The sequence below is a fragment of the Oncorhynchus gorbuscha genome, linkage group LG03, assembly GCF_021184085.1.
Source record: "Oncorhynchus gorbuscha isolate QuinsamMale2020 ecotype Even-year linkage group LG03, OgorEven_v1.0, whole genome shotgun sequence".
NCBI classification, from domain to species: domain Eukaryota; kingdom Metazoa; phylum Chordata; class Actinopteri; order Salmoniformes; family Salmonidae; genus Oncorhynchus; species Oncorhynchus gorbuscha.
Window position 1 is genome coordinate 106174925 of NC_060175.1, and position 22329 is coordinate 106197253.

General features: G+C 46.7%; 1 protein-coding gene across 1 annotated transcript in view; it reads left to right on the top strand.

Annotated features, from left to right (window-relative positions):
- The window catches only part of plxnb3 (plexin B3), a 224437-nt gene extending 210202 nt beyond the window's left edge, over window positions 1-14235 (top strand). The window contains exons 33-37 of the mRNA XM_046333429.1: window positions 1423-1570; window positions 2341-2405; window positions 9601-9676; window positions 11843-11917; window positions 13579-14235. Of these exons, the coding sequence (XP_046189385.1) occupies window positions 1423-1570; window positions 2341-2405; window positions 9601-9676; window positions 11843-11917; window positions 13579-13683 (469 nt within the window). The 3' untranslated portion in view covers window positions 13684-14235. The remainder of the gene's footprint in view (window positions 1-1422; window positions 1571-2340; window positions 2406-9600; window positions 9677-11842; window positions 11918-13578) is intronic.
- Window positions 14236-22329: the final 8094 nt, after the last annotated feature.

Sequence of the window (22329 nt, forward strand, 5' to 3'; positions counted from 1 at the left end):
AACATAGAACTAAATGGAAGTCTGCTGTCTAACAGAACATAGAACTAAATGGAAGTCTGCTGTCTAACAGAACATAGAACTAAATGGAAGTCTGCTGTCTAACAGAACATAGAACTAAATGGAAGTCTGCTGTCTAACAGAACATAGAACTAAATGGAAGTCTGCTGAACTAACAGAACATAGAACTAAATGGAAGTCTGCTGTCTAACAGAACATAGAACTAAATGGAAGTCTGCTGTCTAACAGAACATAGAACTAAATGGAAGTCTGCTGTCTAACAGAACATAGAACTAAATGGAAGTCTGCTGTCTAACAGAACATAGAACTAAATGGAAGTCTGCTGTCTAACAGAACATAGAACTAAATGGAAGTCTGCTGTCTAACAGAACATAGAACTAAATGGAAGTCTGCTGTCTAACAGAACATAGAACTAAATGGAAGTCTGCTGTCTAACAGAACATAGAACTAAATGGAAGTCTGCTGTCTAACAGAACATAGAACTAAATGGAAGTCTGCTGTCTAACAGAACATAGAACTAAATGGAAGGAAGTCTGCTGTCTAACAGAACATAGAACTAAATGGAAGTCTGCTGTCTAACAGAACATAGAACTAAATGGAAGTCTGCTGTCTAACAGAACATAGAACTAAATGGAAGTCTGCTGTCTAACAGAACATAGAACTAAATGGAAGTCTGCTGTCTAACAGAACATAGAACTAAATGGAAGTCTGCTGTCTAACAGAACATAGAACTAAATGGAAGTCTGCTGTCTAACAGAACATAGAACTAAATGGAAGTCTGCTGTCTAACAGAACATAGAACTAAATGGAAGTCTGCTGTCTAACAGAACATAGAACTAAATGGAAGTCTGCTGTCTAACAGAACATAGAACTAAATGGAAGTCTGCTGTCTAACAGAACATAGAACTAAATGGAAGTCTGCTGTCTAACAGAACATAGAACTAAATGGAAGTCTGCTGTCTAACAGAACATAGAACTAAATGGAAGTCTGCTGTCTAACAGAACATAGAACTAAATGGAAGTCTGCTGTCTAACAGAACATAGAACTAAATGGAAGTCTGCTGTCTAACAGAACATAGAACTTAATGGAAGTCTGCTGTCTTCTATTATAAAAGTTCACTGAAAATTAGAAGAGAGAGTGAGACTTTCAATGGTTGTTTCTGAGATCGACTGCATTGCAGTCAGTGACTGAGCAGACTGACTGAGCAGACTGACTGAGCAGACTGACTGAGCAGACTGACTGAGCAGACTGACTGAGCAGACTGAATGAGCAGACTGACTGGTTGTTATTATTCTGTCGGAGATCCAGCAACGTGATATTGTTGAACACCGTCATTGTATTTTCTTCCGTAAAGGACTGACGTTTCCCTGGATAACCACCTCTCCTCCCTCCCTTTCCTCCAGCCTGCCTCTGAGGTTCTGGGTCAACATCCTGAAGAACCCTCAGTTTGTGTTTGACGTCCAGGTGACGGATAGCGTGGACGCCGTCCTCTCGGTCATCGCTCAGACGTTCATCGACTCCTGTACCACCTCCGAACACAAAGTCGGACGGGTCAGTCATTTTATTTTTTTTGAAAATAGTATTTTTATAGACATTTCACAAATGTTCTCCGGGTATTAAGAGAGAACAAAGAAAACAGACAGATATTAAATAATATAATAATATATGCAATTTAGCAGACGCTTTTATCCAAAGCGACTTACAGTCATGTGTGCATACATTCTACGTATGGGTGGTCCCGGGGATCGAACCCACTACCCTGGCGTTACAAGCGCCATGCTCTACCAACTGAGCTACACACCATCTGACCAACACAAAAGAGCTCAGTTTAGAAAAGGAATTGGGTCCAATACGTGGAACATAAAGTGTAATCCTGAGACAAGTAAACAACCACCATTCTAGTCACGCCCTGACCATAGAGAGCCCTCTGGGTTTTCTAGGTGTTGTGTTTCTACGTTGGCGTGTGTGTCTGGGCCCCAAGGCGCAGCAGCGTGAGTAGAGTTCCACATATTTATTAAACTTCCCAAAACAACAAATAATTAACCTTACGTAGCGCACATAGGCACTATACAAAACAATATCCCACATCGCAGGTGGGAAAAAGGGACACACTAAGTATGATCCTCAATAGAGGAAATCAGTAATCACTGATTGGGGAGATCTCGTAGGTCCTCATCATTTCTGTTCAGAGTGGATAATGCCGAGGAACAGGAGACTTTGTGTCGTTTAGCACGACGATGATGATGATGATGACGATGGTCGTTTTGTTTTTGACAAACATATTCTCTCTTAACGTGGTGATGTTGATTTCCTGCCAACAGGACTCTCCAGTGAACAAGCTGCTCTACGCCAGAGAGATCCCCAGATACAAGCAGCTGGTTGAGAGGTGAGACAGACATTCATAATGAATCAATAGAAACACTCTCCATTCAGACATTATTATTATCATCGTTACTCAGGAGCTATTGGAGCTGGTTATTGGAGCTGGTTATTGGAGCTGGTTATTGGAGGAGCTGGTTATTGGAGCTGGTTATTGGAGCTGGCTATTGGAGCTGGCTATTGGAGCTGGTTATTGGAGCTGGTTATTGGAGCTGGTTATTGGAGCTGGCTATTGGAGCTGGTTATTGGAGCTGGTTATTGGAGCTGGTTATTGGAGCTGGCTATTGGAGCTGGTTATTGGAGCTGGTTATTGGAGCTGGTTATTGGAGCTGGTTATTGGAGCTGGTTATTGGAGCTGGTTATTGGAGCTGGTTATTGGAGCTGGTTATTGGAGCTGGCTATTGGAGCTGGCTATTGGAGCTGGCTATTGGAGCTGGTTATTGGAGCTGGTTATTGGAGCTGGTTATTGGAGCTGGTTATTGGAGCTGGCTATTGGAGCTGGTTATTGGAGCTGGTTATTGGAGCTGGTTATTGGAGCTGGTTATTGGAGATGGTTATTGGAGATGGTTATTGGAGCTGGTTATTGGAGCTGGTTATTGGAGCTGGTTATTGGAGATGGTTATTGGAGATGGTTATTGGAGCTGGTTATTGGAGCTGGTTATTGGAGATGGTTATTGGAGCTGGTTATTGGAGCTGGCTATTGGAGCTGGTTATTGGAGCTGGCTATTGGAGCTGGTTATTGGAGCTGGTTATTGGAGCTGGTTATTGGAGCTGGTTATTGGAGATGGTTATTGGAGCTGGTTATTGGAGCTGGTTATTGGAGCTGGTTATTGGAGATGGTTATTGGAGATGGTTATTGGAGCTGGTTATTGGAGATGGTTATTGGAGATGGTTATTGGAGCTGGTTATTGGAGCTGGTTATTGGAGCTGGTTATTGGAGCTGGCTATTGGAGCTGGTTATTGGAGATGGTTATTGGAGATGGTTATTGGAGCTGGTTATTGGAGCTGGTTATTGGAGATGGTTATTGGAGCTGGTTATTGGAGCTGGTTATTGGAGCTGGTTATTGGAGCTGGTTATTGGAGCTGGCTATTGGAGCTGGTTATTGGAGCTGGTTATTGGAGCTGGTTATTGGAGCTAGTTATTGGAGCTGGTTATTGGAGCTGGTTATTGGAGATGGTTATTGGAGATGGTTATTGGAGATGGTTATTGGAGCTGGTTATTGGAGCTGGTTATTGGAGATGGTTATTGGAGCTGGCTATTGGAGATGGTTATTGGAGCTGGCTATTGGAGATGGTTATTGGAGATGGTTATTGGAGATGGCTATTGGAGATGGTTATTGGAGCTGGTTATTGGAGCTGGTTATTGGAGCTGGTTATTGGAGCTGGTTATTGGAGCTGGTTATTGGAGCTGGCTATTGGAGCTGGTTATTGGAGCTGGCTATTGGAGCTGGTTATTGGAGCTGGTTATTGGAGCTGGTTATTGGAGATGGTTATTGGAGCTGGTTATTGGAGCTGGTTATTGGAGATGGTTATTGGAGATGGTTATTGGAGATGGTTATTGGAGCTGGTTATTGGAGATGGTTATTGGAGCTGGTTATTGGAGATGGTTATTGGAGCTGGTTATTGGAGCTGGTTATTGGAGCTGATTATTGGAGCTGGCTATTGGAGCTGGTTATTGGAGCTGGTTATTGGAGCTGGTTATTGGAGCTGGTTATTGGAGCTGGTTATTGGAGCTGGCTATTGGAGCTGGTTATTGGAGCTGGTTATTGGAGCTGGTTATTGGAGATGGTTATTGGAGCTGGTTATTGGAGCTGGTTATTGGAGATGGTTATTGGAGCTGGTTATTGGAGATGGTTATTGGAGCTGGTTATTGGAGATGGTTATTGGAGCTGGTTATTGGAGCTGGTTATTGGAGCTGGTTATTGGAGCTGGCTATTGGAGCTGGTTATTGGAGATGGTTATTGGAGATGGTTATTGGAGCTGGTTATTGGAGCTGGTTATTGGAGCTGGTTATTGGAGCTGGTTATTGGAGCTGGTTATTGGAGCTGGTTATTGGAGATGGTTATTGGAGCTGGCTATTGGAGCTGGTTATTGGAGCTGGTTATTGGAGCTGGTTATTGGAGCTAGTTATTGGAGCTGGTTATTGGAGCTGGTTATTGGAGATGGTTATTGGAGATGGTTATTGGAGATGGTTATTGGAGCTGGTTATTGGAGATGGTTATTGGAGCTGGCTATTGGAGATGGTTATTGGAGCTGGCTATTGGAGATGGTTATTGGAGCTGGCTATTGGAGATGGTTATTGGAGATGGCTATTGGAGATGGTTATTGGAGCTGGTTATTGGAGCTGGTTATTGGAGCTGGTTATTGGAGATGGTTATTGGAGCTGGTTATTGGAGCTGGTTATTGGAGCTGGTTATTGGAGCTGGTTATTGGAGCTGGTTATTGGAGCTGGTTATTGGAGATGGTTATTGGAGCTGGTTATTGGAGCTGGTTATTGGAGCTGGTTATTGGAGCTGGTTATTGGAGCTGGTTATTGGAGCTGGTTATTGGAGCTGGTTATTGGAGCTGGTTATTGGAGCTGGTTATTGGAGCTGGTTATTGGAGCTGGTTATTGGAGCTGGTTATTGGAGCTGGTTATTGGAGCTGGCTATTGGAGCTGGTTATTGGAGCTGGTTATTGGAGCTGGTTATTGGAGCTGGTTATTGGAGATGGTTATTGGAGCTGGTTATTGGAGCTGGTTATTGGAGCTGGTTATTGGAGCTGGTTATTGGAGCTGGCTATTGGAGCTGGTTATTGGAGCTGGTTATTGGAGCTGGTTATTGGAGCTGGTTATTGGAGCTGGTTATTGGAGATGGTTATTGGAGATGGTTATTGGAGCTGGTTATTGGAGCTGGTTATTGGAGATGGTTATTGGAGCTGGCTATTGGAGATGGTTATTGGAGCTGGCTATTGGAGATGGTTATTGGAGATGGTTATTGGAGATGGCTATTGGAGATTTATTGGAGCTGGTTATTGGAGCTGGTTATTGGAGCTGGTTATTGGAGCTGGTTATTGGAGCTGGTTATTGGAGCTGGTTATTGGAGCTGGCTATTGGAGCTATTGGAGCTGGTTATTGGAGCTGGTTATTGGAGCTGGTTATTGGAGATGGTTATTGGAGCTGGTTATTGGAGCTGGTTATTGGAGCTGGTTATTGGAGATGGTTATTGGAGATGGTTATTGGAGCTGGTTATTGGAGATGGTTATTGGAGCTGGTTATTGGAGATGGTTATTGGAGCTGGTTATTGGAGCTGGTTATTGGAGCTGGTTATTGGAGCTGGCTATTGGAGCTGGTTATTGGAGCTGGTTATTGGAGCTGGTTATTGGAGCTGGTTATTGGAGCTGGTTATTGGAGCTGGTTATTGGAGCTGGTTATTGGAGCTGGCTATTGGAGCTGGCTATTGGAGCTGGTTATTGGAGCTGGTTATTGGAGCTGGTTATTGGAGCTGGTTATTGGAGCTGGCTATTGGAGCTGGTTATTGGAGCTGGTTATTGGAGCTGGTTATTGGAGCTGGTTATTGGAGATGGTTATTGGAGATGGTTATTGGAGCTGGTTATTGGAGCTGGTTATTGGAGCTGGTTATTGGAGATGGTTATTGGAGATGGTTATTGGAGCTGGTTATTGGAGCTGGTTATTGGAGCTGGTTATTGGAGCTGGCTATTGGAGCTGGTTATTGGAGCTGGCTATTGGAGCTGGTTATTGGAGCTGGTTATTGGAGCTGGTTATTGGAGCTGGTTATTGGAGATGGTTATTGGAGCTGGTTATTGGAGCTGGTTATTGGAGCTGGTTATTGGAGCTGGTTATTGGAGCTGGTTATTGGAGCTGGTTATTGGAGCTGGTTATTGGAGATGGTTATTGGAGCTGGTTATTGGAGCTGGTTATTGGAGCTGGTTATTGGAGCTGGTATTGGAGCTGGTTATTGGAGATGGTTATTGGAGATGGTTATTGGAGCTGGTTATTGGAGCTGGTTATTGGAGATGGTTATTGGAGCTGGTTATTGGAGCTGGTTATTGGAGCTGGTTATTGGAGATGGTTATTGGAGCTGGCTATTGGAGCTGGTTATTGGAGCTGGTTATTGGAGCTGGTTATTGGAGCTGGTTATTGGAGCTGGTTATTGGAGCTGGTTATTGGAGATGGTTATTGGAGATGGTTATTGGAGATGGTTATTGGAGCTGGTTATTGGAGCTGGTTATTGGAGATGGTTATTGGAGCTGGCTATTGGAGATGGTTATTGGAGCTGGCTATTGGAGATGGTTATTGGAGCTGGCTATTGGAGATGGTTATTGGAGCTGGTTATTGGAGCTGGTTATTGGAGCTGGTTATTGGAGCTGGTTATTGGAGCTGGTTATTGGAGCTGGCTATTGGAGCTGGTTATTGGAGCTGGTTATTGGAGCTGGTTATTGGAGCTGGTTATTGGAGCTGGTTATTGGAGATGGTTATTGGAGCTGGTTATTGGAGCTGGTTATTGGAGCTGGTTATTGGAGATGGTTATTGGAGCTGGTTATTGGAGATGGTTATTGGAGCTGGTTATTGGAGATTGGAGATGGTTATTGGAGCTGGCTATTGGAGATGGTTATTGGAGCTGGCTATTGGAGATGGTTATTGGAGATGGCTATTGGAGATGGTTATTGGAGCTGGTTATTGGAGCTGGTTATTGGAGCTGGTTATTGGAGCTGGTTATTGGAGCTGGTTATTGGAGCTGGCTATTGGAGCTGGTTATTGGAGCTGGCTATTGGAGCTGGTTATTGGAGCTGGTTATTGGAGCTGGTTATTGGAGATGGTTATTGGAGCTGGTTATTGGAGCTGGTTATTGGAGCTGGTTATTGGAGATGGTTATTGGAGCTGGTTATTGGAGATGGTTATTGGAGCTGGTTATTGGAGATGGTTATTGGAGCTGGTTATTGGAGCTGGTTATTGGAGCTGGTTATTGGAGCTGGCTATTGGAGCTGGTTATTGGAGATGGTTATTGGAGATGGTTATTGGAGCTGGTTATTGGAGCTGGTTATTGGAGCTGGTTATTGGAGCTGGTTATTGGAGCTGGTTATTGGAGCTGGTTATTGGAGATGGTTATTGGAGCTGGCTATTGGAGCTGGTTATTGGAGCTGGTTATTGGAGCTGGTTATTGGAGCTGGTTATTGGAGCTGGTTATTGGAGCTGGTTATTGGAGATGGTTATTGGAGATGGTTATTGGAGCTGGTTATTGGAGCTGGTTATTGGAGCTGGTTATTGGAGCTGGCTATTGGAGATGGTTATTGGAGCTGGCTATTGGAGATGGTTATTGGAGCTGGCTATTGGAGATGGTTATTGGAGATGGCTATTGGAGATGGTTATTGGAGCTGGTTATTGGAGCTGGTTATTGGAGCTGGTTATTGGAGATGGTTATTGGAGCTGGTTATTGGAGCTGGTTATTGGAGCTGGTTATTGGAGCTGGTTATTGGAGCTGGTTATTGGAGCTGGTTATTGGAGATGGTTATTGGAGATGGTTATTGGAGCTGGTTATTGGAGCTGGTTATTGGAGCTGGTTATTGGAGCTGGTTATTGGAGCTGGTTATTGGAGCTGGTTATTGGAGCTGGTTATTGGAGCTGGTTATTGGAGCTGGTTATTGGAGCTGGTTATTGGAGCTGGTTATTGGAGCTGGCTATTGGAGCTGGTTATTGGAGCTGGTTATTGGAGCTGGTTATTGGAGCTGGTTATTGGAGCTGGTTATTGGAGCTGGTTATTGGAGCTGGTTATTGGAGCTGGTTATTGGAGCTGGTTATTGGAGCTGGTTATTGGAGATGGTTATTGGAGCTGGTTATTGGAGCTGGGTTATTGGAGCTGGTTATTGGAGCTGGGTTATTGGAGATGGTTACTGGAGATGGTTATTGGAGCTGGTTATTGGAGCTGGTTATTGGAGATGGGTTATTGGAGATGGGTTATTGGAGATGGTTATTGGAGCTGGTTATTGGAGCTGGTTATTGGAGCTGGTTATTGGAGCTGGTTATTGGAGCTGGTTATTGGAGCTGGTTATTGGAGCTGGTTATTGGAGCTGGTTATTGGAGCTGGTTATTGGAGCTGGTTATTGGAGCTGGTTATTGGAGCTGGGTTATTGGAGCTGGTTATTGGAGATGGTTATTGGAGCTGGTTATTGGAGCTGGTTATTGGAGCTGGTTATTGGAGCTGGTTATTGGGGCTGGTTATTGGAGATGGTTATTGGAGCTGGTTATTGGAGCTGGTTATTGGAGATGGTTATTGGAGCTGGTTATTGGAGATGGTTATTGGAGATGGTTATTGGAGATGGTTATTGGAGATGGTTATTGGAGCTGGTTATTGGAGCTGGTTATTGGAGATGGTTATTGGAGATGGTTATTGGAGATGGTTATTGGAGATGGTTATTGGAGATGGTTATTGGAGCTGGTTATTGGAGCTGGTTATTGGAGATGGTTATTGGAGCTGGTTATTGGAGCTGGTTATTGGAGCTGGTTATTGGAGCTGGGTTATTGGAGCTGGTTATTGGAGCTGGGTTATTGGAGATGGTTATTGGAGCTGGTTATTGGAGATGGTTATTGGAGCTGAGTTATTGGAGCTGGTTATTGGAGCTGGGTTATTGGAGCTGGTTATTGGAGCTGGGTTATTGGGGCTGGTTATTGGAGCTGGGTTATTGGAGCTGGGTTATTGGAGCTGGTTATTGGAGATGGTTATTGGAGCTGGTTATTGGAGCTGGTTATTGGAGCTGGTTATTGGAGCTGGGTTATTGGGGCTGGTTATTGGAGCTGGGTTATTGGAGCTGGTTATTGGAGCTGGGTTATTGGAGCTGGTTATTGGAGATGGTTATTGGAGCTGGTTATTGGAGCTGGTTATTGGAGCTGGTTATTGGAGCTGGGTTATTGGAGATGGTTATTGGAGCTCGGTTATTGGAGCTGGTTATTGGAGCTGGTTATTGGAGCTGGTTATTGGAGCTGGGTTATTGGAGCTGGGTTATTGGAGCTGGGTTATTGGAGCTGGGTTATTGGAGCTGGTTATTGGAGCTGGTTATTGGAGATGGTTATTGGAGATGGTTATTGGAGCTGGTTATTGGAGCAGGTTATAAATTCAAATGTGTGTTCTGTGGGTGTTGTTCCAGGTATTACAGTGTTCTGTGGGTGTTGTTCCAGGTATTACAGTGTTCTGTGGGTATTGTTCCAGGTATTACAGTGACATCCACAGTGCAGCATCTGGCTGTTACCAAGAGATGAACTCTACTCTAACGGAGCTGTCTGGGGTGAGTGGAGATTTAAACTCTCTCCTCTACCCTCCTCCCTCGTCCTCTCCTCTACCCTCCTCCCTCGTCCTCTCCTCTACCCTCCTCCCTCGTCCTCTCCTCTACCCTCCTCCCTCGTCCTCTCCTCTGCCCTCCTCCCTCGTCCTCTCCTCCTCCCTCCTCCTCCTCGTCCTCTCCTCTCCTCTACCCTCCTCCCTCGTCCTCTCCTCTACCCTCCTCCCTCGTCCTCTCCTCTACCCTCCTCCCTCGTCCTCTCCTCTACCCTCCTCCCTCCCTCTCCTCTACCCTCCTCCCTCGTCCTCTCCCTCTACCCTCCTCCCTCGTCCTCTCCTCTCCTCTACCCTCCTCCCTCGTCCTCTCTTCTCCTCTACCCTCCTCCCTCGTCCTCTCCTCTACCCTCGTCCTCTCCTCTACCCTCCTCCCTCGTCCTCTCTTCTCCTTTACCCACCTCCCTCGTCCTCACTTCTCCTCTACCCTCCTCCCTCGTCCTCTCCTCTACCCTCCTCCCTCGTCCTCTCCTCTACCCTCCTCCCTCGTCCTCTCTTTCCTGTGCCCTCCTCCCTCGTCCTCTCCTCTGCCCTCCTCCCTCGTCCTCTCCTCTGCCCTTCTCCCTCGTCCTCTCCTCTACCCTCCTCCCTCGTCTTCTCCTCTACCCTACACCCTCTTCCTCTCCTCTCCTCTACCCTCCTCCCTCGTCCTCTCCTCTCCTCTACCCTCCTCCCTCATCCTCTCCTCTCCTCTACCCTCCTCCCTCGTCCTCTCCTCTGCCCTCCTCCCTCGTCCTCTCCTCTGCCCTCCTCCCTCGTCCTCTCCTCTGCCCTCCTCCCTCGTCCTCTCCTCTGCCCTCCTCCCTCGTCCTCTCCTCTCCCTCCTCCCCTCGTCCTCTCCTCTACCCTCTACCCTCCTCCCTCGTCCCTCTCCTCTCCTCTCCTCTGCCCTCCTCCCTCGTCCTCTCTCTCCTCTACCCTCCTCCCTCGTCCTCTCCTCTGCCCTCCTCCCTCGTCCTCTCCTCTACCCTCCTCCCTCGTCCTCTCCTCTCCTCTGCCCTCCTCCCTCGTCCTCTCCTCTACCCTCCTCCCTCGTCCTCTCCTCTACCCTCCTCCCTCGTCCTCTCCTCTCCTCTGCCCTCCTCCCTCGTCCTCTCCTCTACCCTCCTCCCTCGTCCTCTCTTCTCCTCTACCCTCCTCCCTCGTCCTCTCCTCTACCCTCCTCCTCTCCTCTACCCTCCTCCCTCGTCCTCTCTTCTCCTCTACCCACCTCCCTCGTCATCTCTTCTCCTCTACCCTCCTCCCTCGTCCTCTCCTCTACCCTCCTCCCTCGTCCTCTCTTTCCTCTGCCCTCCTCCCTCGTCCTCTCCTCTGCCCTCCTCCCTCGTCCTCTCCTCTGCCCTTCTCCCTCATCCTCTCCTCTACCCTCCTCCCTCGTCTTCTCCTCTACCCTACTCCCTCTTCCTCTCCTCTACCCTCCTCCCTCGTCCTCTCCTCTCCTCTACCCTCCTCCCTCGTCCTCTCCTCTCCCTCTACCCTCCTCCCTCGTCCTCTCCTCTCCTCTACCCTCCTCCCTCGTCCTCTCCTCTCCCTCTCCCTCCTCCCTCCTCCCTCGTCCTCTCCTCTGCCCTCCTCCCTCGTCCTCTCCTCTGCCCTCCTCCCTCGTCCTCTCCTCTACCCTCCCTCCCTCGTCCTCTCCTTCTACCCTCTACCCTCCTCCCTCGTCCCTCTCCTCTCCTCTGCCCTCCTCCCTCGTCCTCTCCTCTCCTCTACCCTCCTCCTCGTCCTCTCCTCTCCTCTGCCCTCCTCCCTCGTCCTCTCCTCTCCTCTGCCCTCCTCCCTCGTCCTCTCCTCTCCTCTGCCCTCCTCCCTCGTCCTCTCCTCTCCTCTGCCCTCCTCCCTCGTCCTCTCCTCTCCTCTACCCTCCTCATTTGTCCTCTCCTCTCCTCTGCCCTCCTCCCTCGTCCTCTCCTCTCCTCTGCCCTCCTCCCTCGTCCTCTCCTCTACCCTCCTCATTTGTCCTCTCCTCTCCTCTACCCTCCTCCCTCGTCCTCTCCTCTACCGTCCACTCTACTCAACCCAGCTCTACTCTGAGATGATTATGGAGTCATATTGTTGTAATGTACAGTACTGGTAACCAGTAGATTGTAACATTGTGTTTCCATGTTTGACTTTTCAGAGTTTTGGATCAGACATGAACAGTCTGGTGGCTCTGCTTGAGTTGTATAAGTACATCAACAAATACTACGACCAGGTATACACACACACACACACACACACACACACACACACACACACACACACACACACACACACACACACACACACACACACACACACACACACACACACACACACACACACACACACACACACACACAGAGAGAGAACACACACACACACACACACACACACACACAGAGAACACACAGAACACACACACACCACCACACACACACACACAGACACACACACACACCACACACACACACACACACACACACACACACACTACACACACACAGAGAGAACACACACACAGAGAGAACACACACACTACACACACACACACACACACCACACACACACACCACACACACACAGAGAACACACACACACACAGAACACACACACATACACACACACACACACACACACACGCACGCAGACGAACACGCACGCACACACACACACACACACACACACACACACACACACACACACACACACACAGAGAGAACACACACACCACACATACACACCACACACACACACACAGAGAACACACACACATACACACACACACACACACACACACACACACACCACACACACACACCACACACACACACAGAGAGAACACACACACTACACACACACACACACACACAGAGAACACACACACACACATCGTGTCTCTACTGTAATCTACTGTACTATCTGATAGTGAATGCTGTCTGTCTGTAGGTCATTGTGTCTCTACTGTAATCTACTGTACTATCTAATAGTGAATGCTGTCTGTCTGTAGGTCATCGTGTCTCTACTGTAATCTACTGTACTATCTAATAGTGAATGCTGTCTGTCTGTAGGTCATTGTGTCTCTACTGTAATCTACTGTACTATCTAATAGTGAATGCTGTCTGTCTGTAGGTCATCGTGTCTCTACTGTAATCTACTGTACTATCTAATAGTGAATGCTGTCTGTCTGTAGGTCATTGTGTCTCTACTGTAATCTACTGTACTATCTAATAGTGAATGCTGTCTGTCTGTAGGTCATTGTGTCTCTACTGTAATCTACTGTACTATCTAATAGTGAATGCTGTCTGTCTGTAGGTCATCGTGTCTCTACTGTAATCTACTGTACTATCTAATAGTGAATGCTGTCTGTCTGTAGGTCATTGTGTCTCTACTGTAATCTACTGTACTATCTAATAGTGAATGCTGTCTGTCTGTAGGTCATCGTGTCTCTACTGTAATCTACTGTACTATCTAATAGTGAATGCTGTCTGTCTGTAGGTCATAGTGTCTCTACTGTAATCTACTGTACTATCTAATAGTGAATGCTGTCTGTAGGTCATCGTGTCTCTACTGTAATCTACTGTACTATCTGATAGTAAATGCTGTCTGTAGGTCATCGTGTCTCTACTGTAATCTACTGTACTATCTAATAGTGAATGCTGTCTGTCTGTAGGTCATCGTGTCTCTACTGTAATCTACTGTACTATCTAATAGTGAATGCTGTCTGTCTGTAGGTCATAGTGTCTCTACTGTACTATCTAATAGTGAATGCTGTCTGTCTGTAGGTCATAGTGTCTCTACTGTACTATCTAATAGTGAATGCTGTCTGTCTGTAGGTCATTGTGTCTCTACTGTAATCTACTGTACTATCTAATAGTGAATGCTGTCTGTCTGTAGATCATCGCGTCTCTGGAGGAGGACGCTGCTGGACAGAAAATGCAGCTGGCCTATCGTCTTCAGCAGGTCGCCGCCCTGGTGGAGAACAAGGTCACTGACCTCTAACCTCTCACCTCTGACCTGTGACCTATCGTCTACAGCAGGTCGCCGCCCTGGTGGAGAACAAGGTCACTGACCTCTAACCTGTCACCTCTGACCTGTGACCTATCGTCCCCAGCAGGTCGCTGCCCTAGTGGAGAACCACAGACTGACAGGGCTGCGTTCAGTACAACAGAACGTTACACCAGATACAGCAGAGAACGCGGAACACTCAGATCCACTTCCTCATGTTTTGTTTTTTTCGGGATCGGGGCCCACTCTTGCTCTGTTTATTGCCCCCGCCCGCGGAGGGGGTGCCTCAGAGTGAAACATCTCATTGGAAAAATGTATTCTGGTAGGGGCGGAGTTGTTTCCTCTCTCGCGTTAGATATTATGGAGGAACCAAACCCAGATCATTTAAATAAAATGTCTGGAGCAAACGTATCTTATTTATCCCCCATAAATGCTTTATGTTACGTGTGTGTGTGTGTGTGTGTGTGTGTGTGTGTGTGTGTGTGTGTGTGTGTGTGTGTGTGTGTGTGTGTGTGTGTGTGTGTGTGTGTGTGTGTGTGTGTGTGTGTGTGTGTGTGTTCGGAAGTTGCTTCCAGAGGCTGTTTGTAACTCGGTAGTGAGCGTTGCAACCGAGGACAGATGATTTCTCCACTCTTCGAGCTTCAGCACTTGGTGGTCCCGTTCTGTGAGCTCGTGTGGCCTACCACTTTGTGGCTGTGCCGTTGTTGCTCCTACACGTTTCCACTTCACAATAAACAGCACTTACAGTTGACCCTCTAAGCTCTAGCAGGGCAGAAATTTGACGAACTGACTTGTTGGAAAGGTGGCATCCTATGACGGTGCCACGCTGAAAGTCACTGAGCTCTTCAATATGGGCATTATACCGCCAATGTTTGTCTATGGAGATTGCATGGCTGTCTGCTCAATGTTATCCACCTATCAGCAACGGGTGTGGCTGAAATATAATCCCCTAATTTGAAGGGGTGTCCACATACTTCTGTCTATATATATATATGGGTGTAGAGACGGGGTACGTTCCAGGGTGTCTGTATTGCAGTCATGTTGCACAGATGATCACATGTCACACCGCCTATATTAACCCCCTGAGCTGTACAGGTCGACTGCAACATGGACGTTCTGTAACGAGCCCACAGTCTAGTCTTAACAGTCAGGTTGACCACTATAGCCACCGTTGGGGGGCCTCCACCCAGCAGCTCTCCAGACTATCAGACTCTCTCAGTAACTGTCTCTACAGATGGACAGTCAAGTTGACTGTGTTTGGTCTTTAAAAAAAAACATTTTTAGCAAAACCTTCCTTTGTTAGCAGTAGTTTTGTGAACATCTTTATCTTTGAATACCAGGAAATACAAGCTCAATTTCTGGCGATGTATTAAAATGTTTTATTTCCTTAAAATGCCCCAACTCCCCCATGTCTTGTTCTTTTGAAAACCATTTTACGATTTACACACGGAAGGTTTTAAAGCAGTGCTATGTTCTTGTAGCTGGCCACTGAACTCAACACAAGCTCTTTACTGCAGAACAGAGACATGTTGTTGTTACAACCTAGCCTGAGTACCAGTCTGTTACTGCTCTGTGGGGGTCTGAACCTAGCCTGAGTACCAGCCTGTTACTGCTCTGTGGGGGTCTGAACCTACCAGCCTGTTACTGCTCTGTGGGGGTCTGAACCTAGCCTGAGTACCAGTCTGTTACTGCTCAGACAGCCAATCCCTTCTAACACAACGCTCTGGTTGAACCATAATACTGACAGTTATACCAAATTAACAGTTAGTTTACTACTACTACTACTACTACTACTACTACTACTACTACTACTACTACTACTACTACTACTACTACTACTACTACTACTACTACTACTACTACTACTACTTAGGCCAATTACATGTACAGCAATAAGTCTCACAGATACCAACAAGAGAAAGAATGAGGATTGAAGGTTGTAAACCCGGCAACACCTGGTCTCGCCAGCAGAGGGGGCCGATGAGGAGTTGAGACAAATTTGAGTCATTTAAAAAAAGCAAAACAGCGTCTAGCAGGTTGTTCTGTTGAACAGACCGTTTCTCTACAGTGTCAATCTTATTCTCTGTAAATAGTGCTTATTCATACCAACCAATGGCGGTCAGTAGATGCCGTCCTCCCCCTTTTTTTCTCTGAGGAGCCTCCACTGATACCAACCAAATGTGCCTTCTTCTTCTTGTAAAATTTGTAAACGACTTAAACTGTGTGGATTTTTTTTGTTGAAGTTGAACTCGTTTGCCAAATGAACTGACATGACGAACTAGTTTTGAATTTGTACTGTGGATGTGTAAAGACAACCGTAACTAAACTTCCTGGGAACGTTCAATACATCCGCTGTTTTCGCCCCTGATTGGAGGATTCCTGGAGTCGGAAGGAAATAAGCATGAAAATCCCGAAGTCCAGGATTTAAACAGGGAATGATGGTCCAGTGTAAACGACTGCAGTAGCTCTGCAGAACAGCAGTTCAACTTCTTGATCTTTACTGGTACAGGTTAACTAACAGCCAGAGTTGGGGAACTGTAATCAGATACGTTACCAGCAACAACAACAACAACAAAAACATGTAATCATATACTTTTTGGAAAAACTAGATTACTTCTTGGGATTACTTTTGAATTCAGAATGGGTGCTTTGTGGGATAAAAAAGGGGGGCAAGTTTGATCCACATGAGGATGACACGCCAAATGATGACCACCAATCGGAAGCCACTATGGTGATGACACGCCAAATGATGACCACCAATCGGAAGCCACTATGGTGATGACACGCCAAATGATGACCACCAATCGGAAGCCACTATGGTGATGACACGCCAAATGATGACCACCAATCGGAAGCCACTATGGTGATGACACGCCAAATGATGACCACCAATCGGAAGCCACTATGGTGATGACACGCCAAATGATGACCACCAATCGGAAGCCACTATGGTGATGACACGCCAAATGATGACCACCAATCGGAAGCCACTATGGTGATGACACGCCAAATGATGACCACCAATCGGAAGCCACTATGGTGATGACACGCCAAATGATGACCACCAATCGGAAGCCACTATGGTGATGACACGCCAAATGATGACCACCAATCGGAAGCCACTATGGTGATGACACGCCAAATGATGACCACCAATCGGAAGCCACTATGGTGATGACACGCCAAATGATGACCACCAATCGGAAGCCACTATGTTGATGACACGTGATGACCACCAATCGGAAGCCACTATGGTGATGACACGCCAAATGATGACCACCAATCGGAAGCCACTATGGTGATGACACGCCAAATGATGACCACCAATCGGAAGCCACTATGGTGATGACACGCCAAATGATGACCACCAATCGGAAGCCACTATGATGATGACACGCCAAATGATGACCACCAATCGGAAGCCACAATGGTGATGACACGCCAAATGATGACCACCAATCGGAAGCCACTATGGTGATGACACGCCAAATGATGACCACCAATCGGAAGCCACTATGGTGATGACACGCCAAATGATGACCACCAATCGGAAGCCACTATGGTGATGACACGCCAAATGATGACCACCAATCGGAAGCCACTATGGTGATGACACGCCAAATGATGACCACCAATCGGAAGCCACTATGGTGATGACACGCCAAATGATGACCACCAATCGGAAGCCACTATGGTGATGACACGCCAAATGATGACCACCAATCGGAAGCCACTATGGTGATGACACGCCAAATGATGACCACCAATCGGAAGCCACTATGGTGATGACACGCCAAGTGGTTCCTTCTTGTCCTCTTCTTTTATTTTAATTTTTTATTTGACCTTTATTTAACTAGGCAAGTCAGTTCAGAACAAATTCTTATTTTCAATGACGGTGGGTTAACTGCCTCGTTCAGGGGCAGAACGACAGATGGGTCGGATGCGTGTTAAGGAGAAAGTAATCCAAAAGTAACTGAGTTACATTACTGATTACATTCAATGAAGTAATCTTACCCAACTCTAGTATCTGTCGGTCTCCTCTGACCCCACACATTATTGTTACTATGGTTACCCTTCAAGGTTCCAAACGGCCCCCCTGTTCTCTGTATACTGTGGTTCCCTAGAGTGCTCTCTCGTGGAAGAGATGAAAATAATGGACCTATTCTATGGGCCCTGGTCTAAAGTAGTGTCCTATATATAGGGAATAGGGCACTGGTCTAAAGTAGTGTCCAATATATAGGGAATAGGGTACTGGTCTAAAGTAGTGTCCTACATAGGGAATAGGGCACTGGTCTAAAGTAGTGTCCAATATATAGGGAATAGGGCCCTGGTCTAAAGTAGTGTCCTATATATAGGGAATAGGGCACTGGTCTAAAGTAGTGTCCAATATATAGGGAATAGGGCCCTGGTCTAAAGTAGTGTCCAATATATAGGGAATAGGGCCCTGGTCTAAAGTAGTGTCCAATATATAGGGAATAGGGCACTGGTCTAAAGTAGTGTCCTATATATAGGGAATAGGGCACTGGTCTAAAGTAGTGTCCTATATATAGGGAATAGGGCACTGGTCTAAAGTAGTGTCCTAAATAGTAGGTACTGGTCTAAAGTAGTGTCCTATATAAAGTAGTGTCCTATATATAGGGAATAGGGCACCTGGTCTAAAGTAAAGTGTGTCCTATATATAATAGGGAATAAAGTAGTGTCCTATATATAGGGAATAGGGCACTGGTCTAAAGTAGTGTCCTATATAGGGAATAGGGTACTGGTCTAAAGTAGTGTCCTACATATAGGGAATAGGGTACTGGTCTAAAGTAGTGTCCTACATATAGGGAATAGGGCCCTGGTCTAAAGTAGTGTCCTATATATAGGGAATAGGGCCCTGGTCTAAAGTAGTGTCCTATATATAGGGAATAGGGTACTGGTCTAAAGTAGTGTCCTATATATAGGGAATAGGGTACTGGTCTAAAGTAGTGTCCTATATATAGGGAATAGGGTACTGGTCTAAAGTAGTGTCCTACATATAGGGAATAGGGCCCTGGTCTAAAGTAGTGTCCTATATATAGGGAATAGGGCCCTGGTCTAAAGTAGTGTCCTATATATAGGGAATAGGGTACTGGTCTAAAGTAGTGTCCTACATAGGGAATAGGGTACTGGTCTAAAGTAGTGTCCTACATATAGGGAATAGGGTGCTTTGACATGTTGATCATTGACCTTTGACCCCGGCTCCTGGTTTGAAGACGCCAACATTTAGTTAGTGTACATATAGATAATTTATGTATTTATTTGTTCTTGGGTTTGTAAAGTTAGTGTGTAGTTTCTATCGTTGAATGGTGATTTTATTTCATTTTCATCTTGACACCTTGTCTTGCTCATATCCCGCCATTTGTAGCTCAGTATGTATGGCTTGATTTAATGGCACCCTATTCTCTATATAGTGCACTACTTTAGACCAGGGCCCTATTCTCTATATAGTGCACTACTTTGGACCACAATAGTTGCACTGTGAACCGAGTAGGGAACCATTAGGCACAGATACAGTGTGATTTTAAAGGAGGTTTTCTGACTGTGTCTTCCTTTAGCAGCTGTATGAAATATTTACAGGATTTCTGGGAGTTGGAGTCATGTTTATTATGTTGCCCCCCCCCCCTTTCTAACCCTTTGACACCTTAATAACACTTTGATTGGAGCGTTTGGAGAGTTTTGATTGGAGCGTTTGGAGAGTTTTGATTGGAGCGTTTGGAGAGTTTTGATTGGAGCGTTTGGAGAGTTTTGATTGGGGCGTTTGGAGAGTTTTGATTGGGGCGTTTGGAGAGTTTTGATTGGGGCGTTTGGAGAGTTTTGATTGGGGCGTTTGGAGAGTTTTGATTGGAGCGTTTGGAGAGTTTTGATTGGAGCGTTTGGAAAGTTTTGATTGGAGCGTTCGGAGAGTTTTGATTGGAGCATTTAAAAGGTCAAAGGTGTTCTGCCCTTATCCTGTGGTCTGAGGCAGTATAACTGATCCAGCTGTTATAACTGGCTCATGATCACTTCTGAAACTATAGGACACGTTCCAGGTCAACTGTATTGAAGTCGATGCATTGCATTGCAGTCTGGTATCGGAGTGGTATAACATGTGTGGTGGTCAACTAACACTGATCCAGCTGTTATGAAATCTGGCATGCGTCTGAAACGTAGTCAGCCTGGAACGCGTCCGTTCGTCTTCCTGTTCGTGAGTGTTGTGTTGCCTGTATTTTTCTGAAGGTTCTCTGCATGCGTGTGCTTTTTTTAATCGTCTGGTCGTGTGTTTATGAACGTCTGATTCCTTAAGACTACAATCAGAGCAGGAACGCACCCTATCCCCTATATAGGGCACTACTTATGACCAGAGTCCTATAGGCCCTAGTCAAAAGTAGTGCCCTATGTAGGGGATAGGGTGCCGTATGGGGATGTTGCAGCTGTGTGTGTGTGTGAGTACAGAACATATATGTTAGAAGGAAACATGACGTTTGAAACTTCTGCATGACAGTGACAATTTTTGATAAACTTCCTCTTTAAAAAAATAAAAAAATAAAAAAACTTCTGAGAGGATTTGAAGTACAGATGAAACTAAACACTGATTTGTGTCCTGACTCTCTGGGTGTCCTGACTCTCTGGGTGTCCTGACTCTCTGGGTGTCCTGACTCTCTGGGTGTCCTGACTCTCTGGGTGTCCTGACTCTCTGGGTGTCCTGACTCTCTGGGTGTCCTGACTCTCTGGGTGTCCTGACTCTCTGGGTGTCCTGACTCTCTGGGTGTCCTGACTCTCTGGGTGTCCTGACTCTCTGGGTGTCCTGACTCTGGGTGTCCTGACTCTGGGTGTCCTGACTCTGGGTGTCCTGACTCTCTGGGTGTCCTGACTCTCTGGGTGTCCTGACTCTAGGTGTCCTGACTCTAGGTGTCCTGACTCTCTGGGTGTCCTGACTCTCTGGGTGTCCTGACTCTCTGGGTGTCCTGACTCTAGGTGTCCTGACTCTAGGTGTCCTGACCCTCTGGGTGTCCTGACTCTCTGGGTGTCCTGACTCTCTGGGTGTCCTGACTCTGGGTGTCCTGACTCTAGGTGTCCTGACTCTCTGGGTGTCCTGACTCTGGGTGTGCTGAATCTGGGTGTCCTGACTCTAGGTGTCCTGACTCTAGGTGTCCTGACTCTCTGGGTGTGCTGAATCTGGGTGTCCTGACTCTGGGTGTCCTGACTCTAGGTGTCCTGACCCTCTGGGTGTCCTGACTCTCTGGGTGTCCTGACTCTCTGGGTGTCCTGACTCTAGGTGTCCTGACTCTCTGGGTGTCCTGACTCTCTGGGTGTCCTGACTCTCTGGGTGTCCTGACTCTGGGTGTCCTGACTCTGGGTGTCCTGACTCTCTGGGTGTCCTGACTCTCTGGGTGTCCTGACTCTCTAGGTGTCCTGACTCTCTAGGTGTCCTGACTCTCTAGGTGTCCTGACTCTAGGTGTCCTGACTCTAGGTGTCCTGACTCTCTGGGTGTCCTGACTCTGGGTGTCCTGACTCTGGGTGTGTTGAATCTGGGTGTCCTGACTATGGGTGTCCTGACTCTAGGTGTCCTGACTCTCTGGGTGTCCTGACTCTCTGGGTGTCCTGACTCTCTGGGTGTCCTGACTCTAGGTGTCCTGACTCTAGGTGTCCTGACTCTGGGTGTCCTGACTCTCTGGGTGTCCTGACTCTCTGGGTGTCCTGACTCTCTGGGTGTCCTGACTCTCTGGGTGTCCTGACTCTCTGGGTGTCCTGACTCTGGGTGTCCTGACTCTAGGTGTCCTGACTCTCTGGGTGTCCTGACTCTCTGGGTGTCCTGACTCTAGGTGTCCTGACTCTCTGGGTGTCCTGACTCTCTGGGTGTCCTGACTCTAGGTGTCCTGACTCTGGGTGTCCTGACTCTAGGTGTCCTGACTCTCTGGGTGTCCTGACTCTCTGGGTGTCCTGACTCTAGGTGTCCTGACTCTAGGTGTCCTGACTCTCTGGGTGTCCTGACTCTCTGGGTGTCCTGACTCTGGGTGTCCTGACTCTAGGTGTCCTGACTCTGGGTGTCCTGACTCTGGGTGTCCTGACTCTAAGTGTCCTGACTCTGGGTGTCCTGACTCTAGGTGTCCTGGGTGTCCTGACACCCTATTCCCTATCTAGTGCACTACTTTTGACCAGAGTCCTATGTGCTTCCCAATGTGCCATGGGTTGAACGTAGTACACTTTTTAAAGGGAACAGGGTCCAATCAGCATCCAGGATCCGAACAACCAGTTTGAATAACTGTTGTTATTCTATTTGTACAGTTTGATATTACTTCCTGTTCTGGGTCGTAAACAATAACAACACGTCTCGGTAGAAAAGCTCTGGACTGAGAGGATCTCTGTCTGATCAACTATGGCGGTGTACCAAATGGGATCCTATTCCCGATCGAGTGCACTACTGTTGGCCTGATCAGGCTACGGAATAGGGTGCCATATTCAGCCTCTGATTAACAACAATCCAACTCAAATGTGACTCTATACACAAAGTAGTTGAAAGAGAGCTGGAAACCAGAGTAATGTATTTGGTGAGTGTGTTGTTACCGTTTGATACCAGATGTGCTATGTGTTTGTAAATACATTTTGAAGAGAATCGTTTCTTTCTCAACTTTGATGGA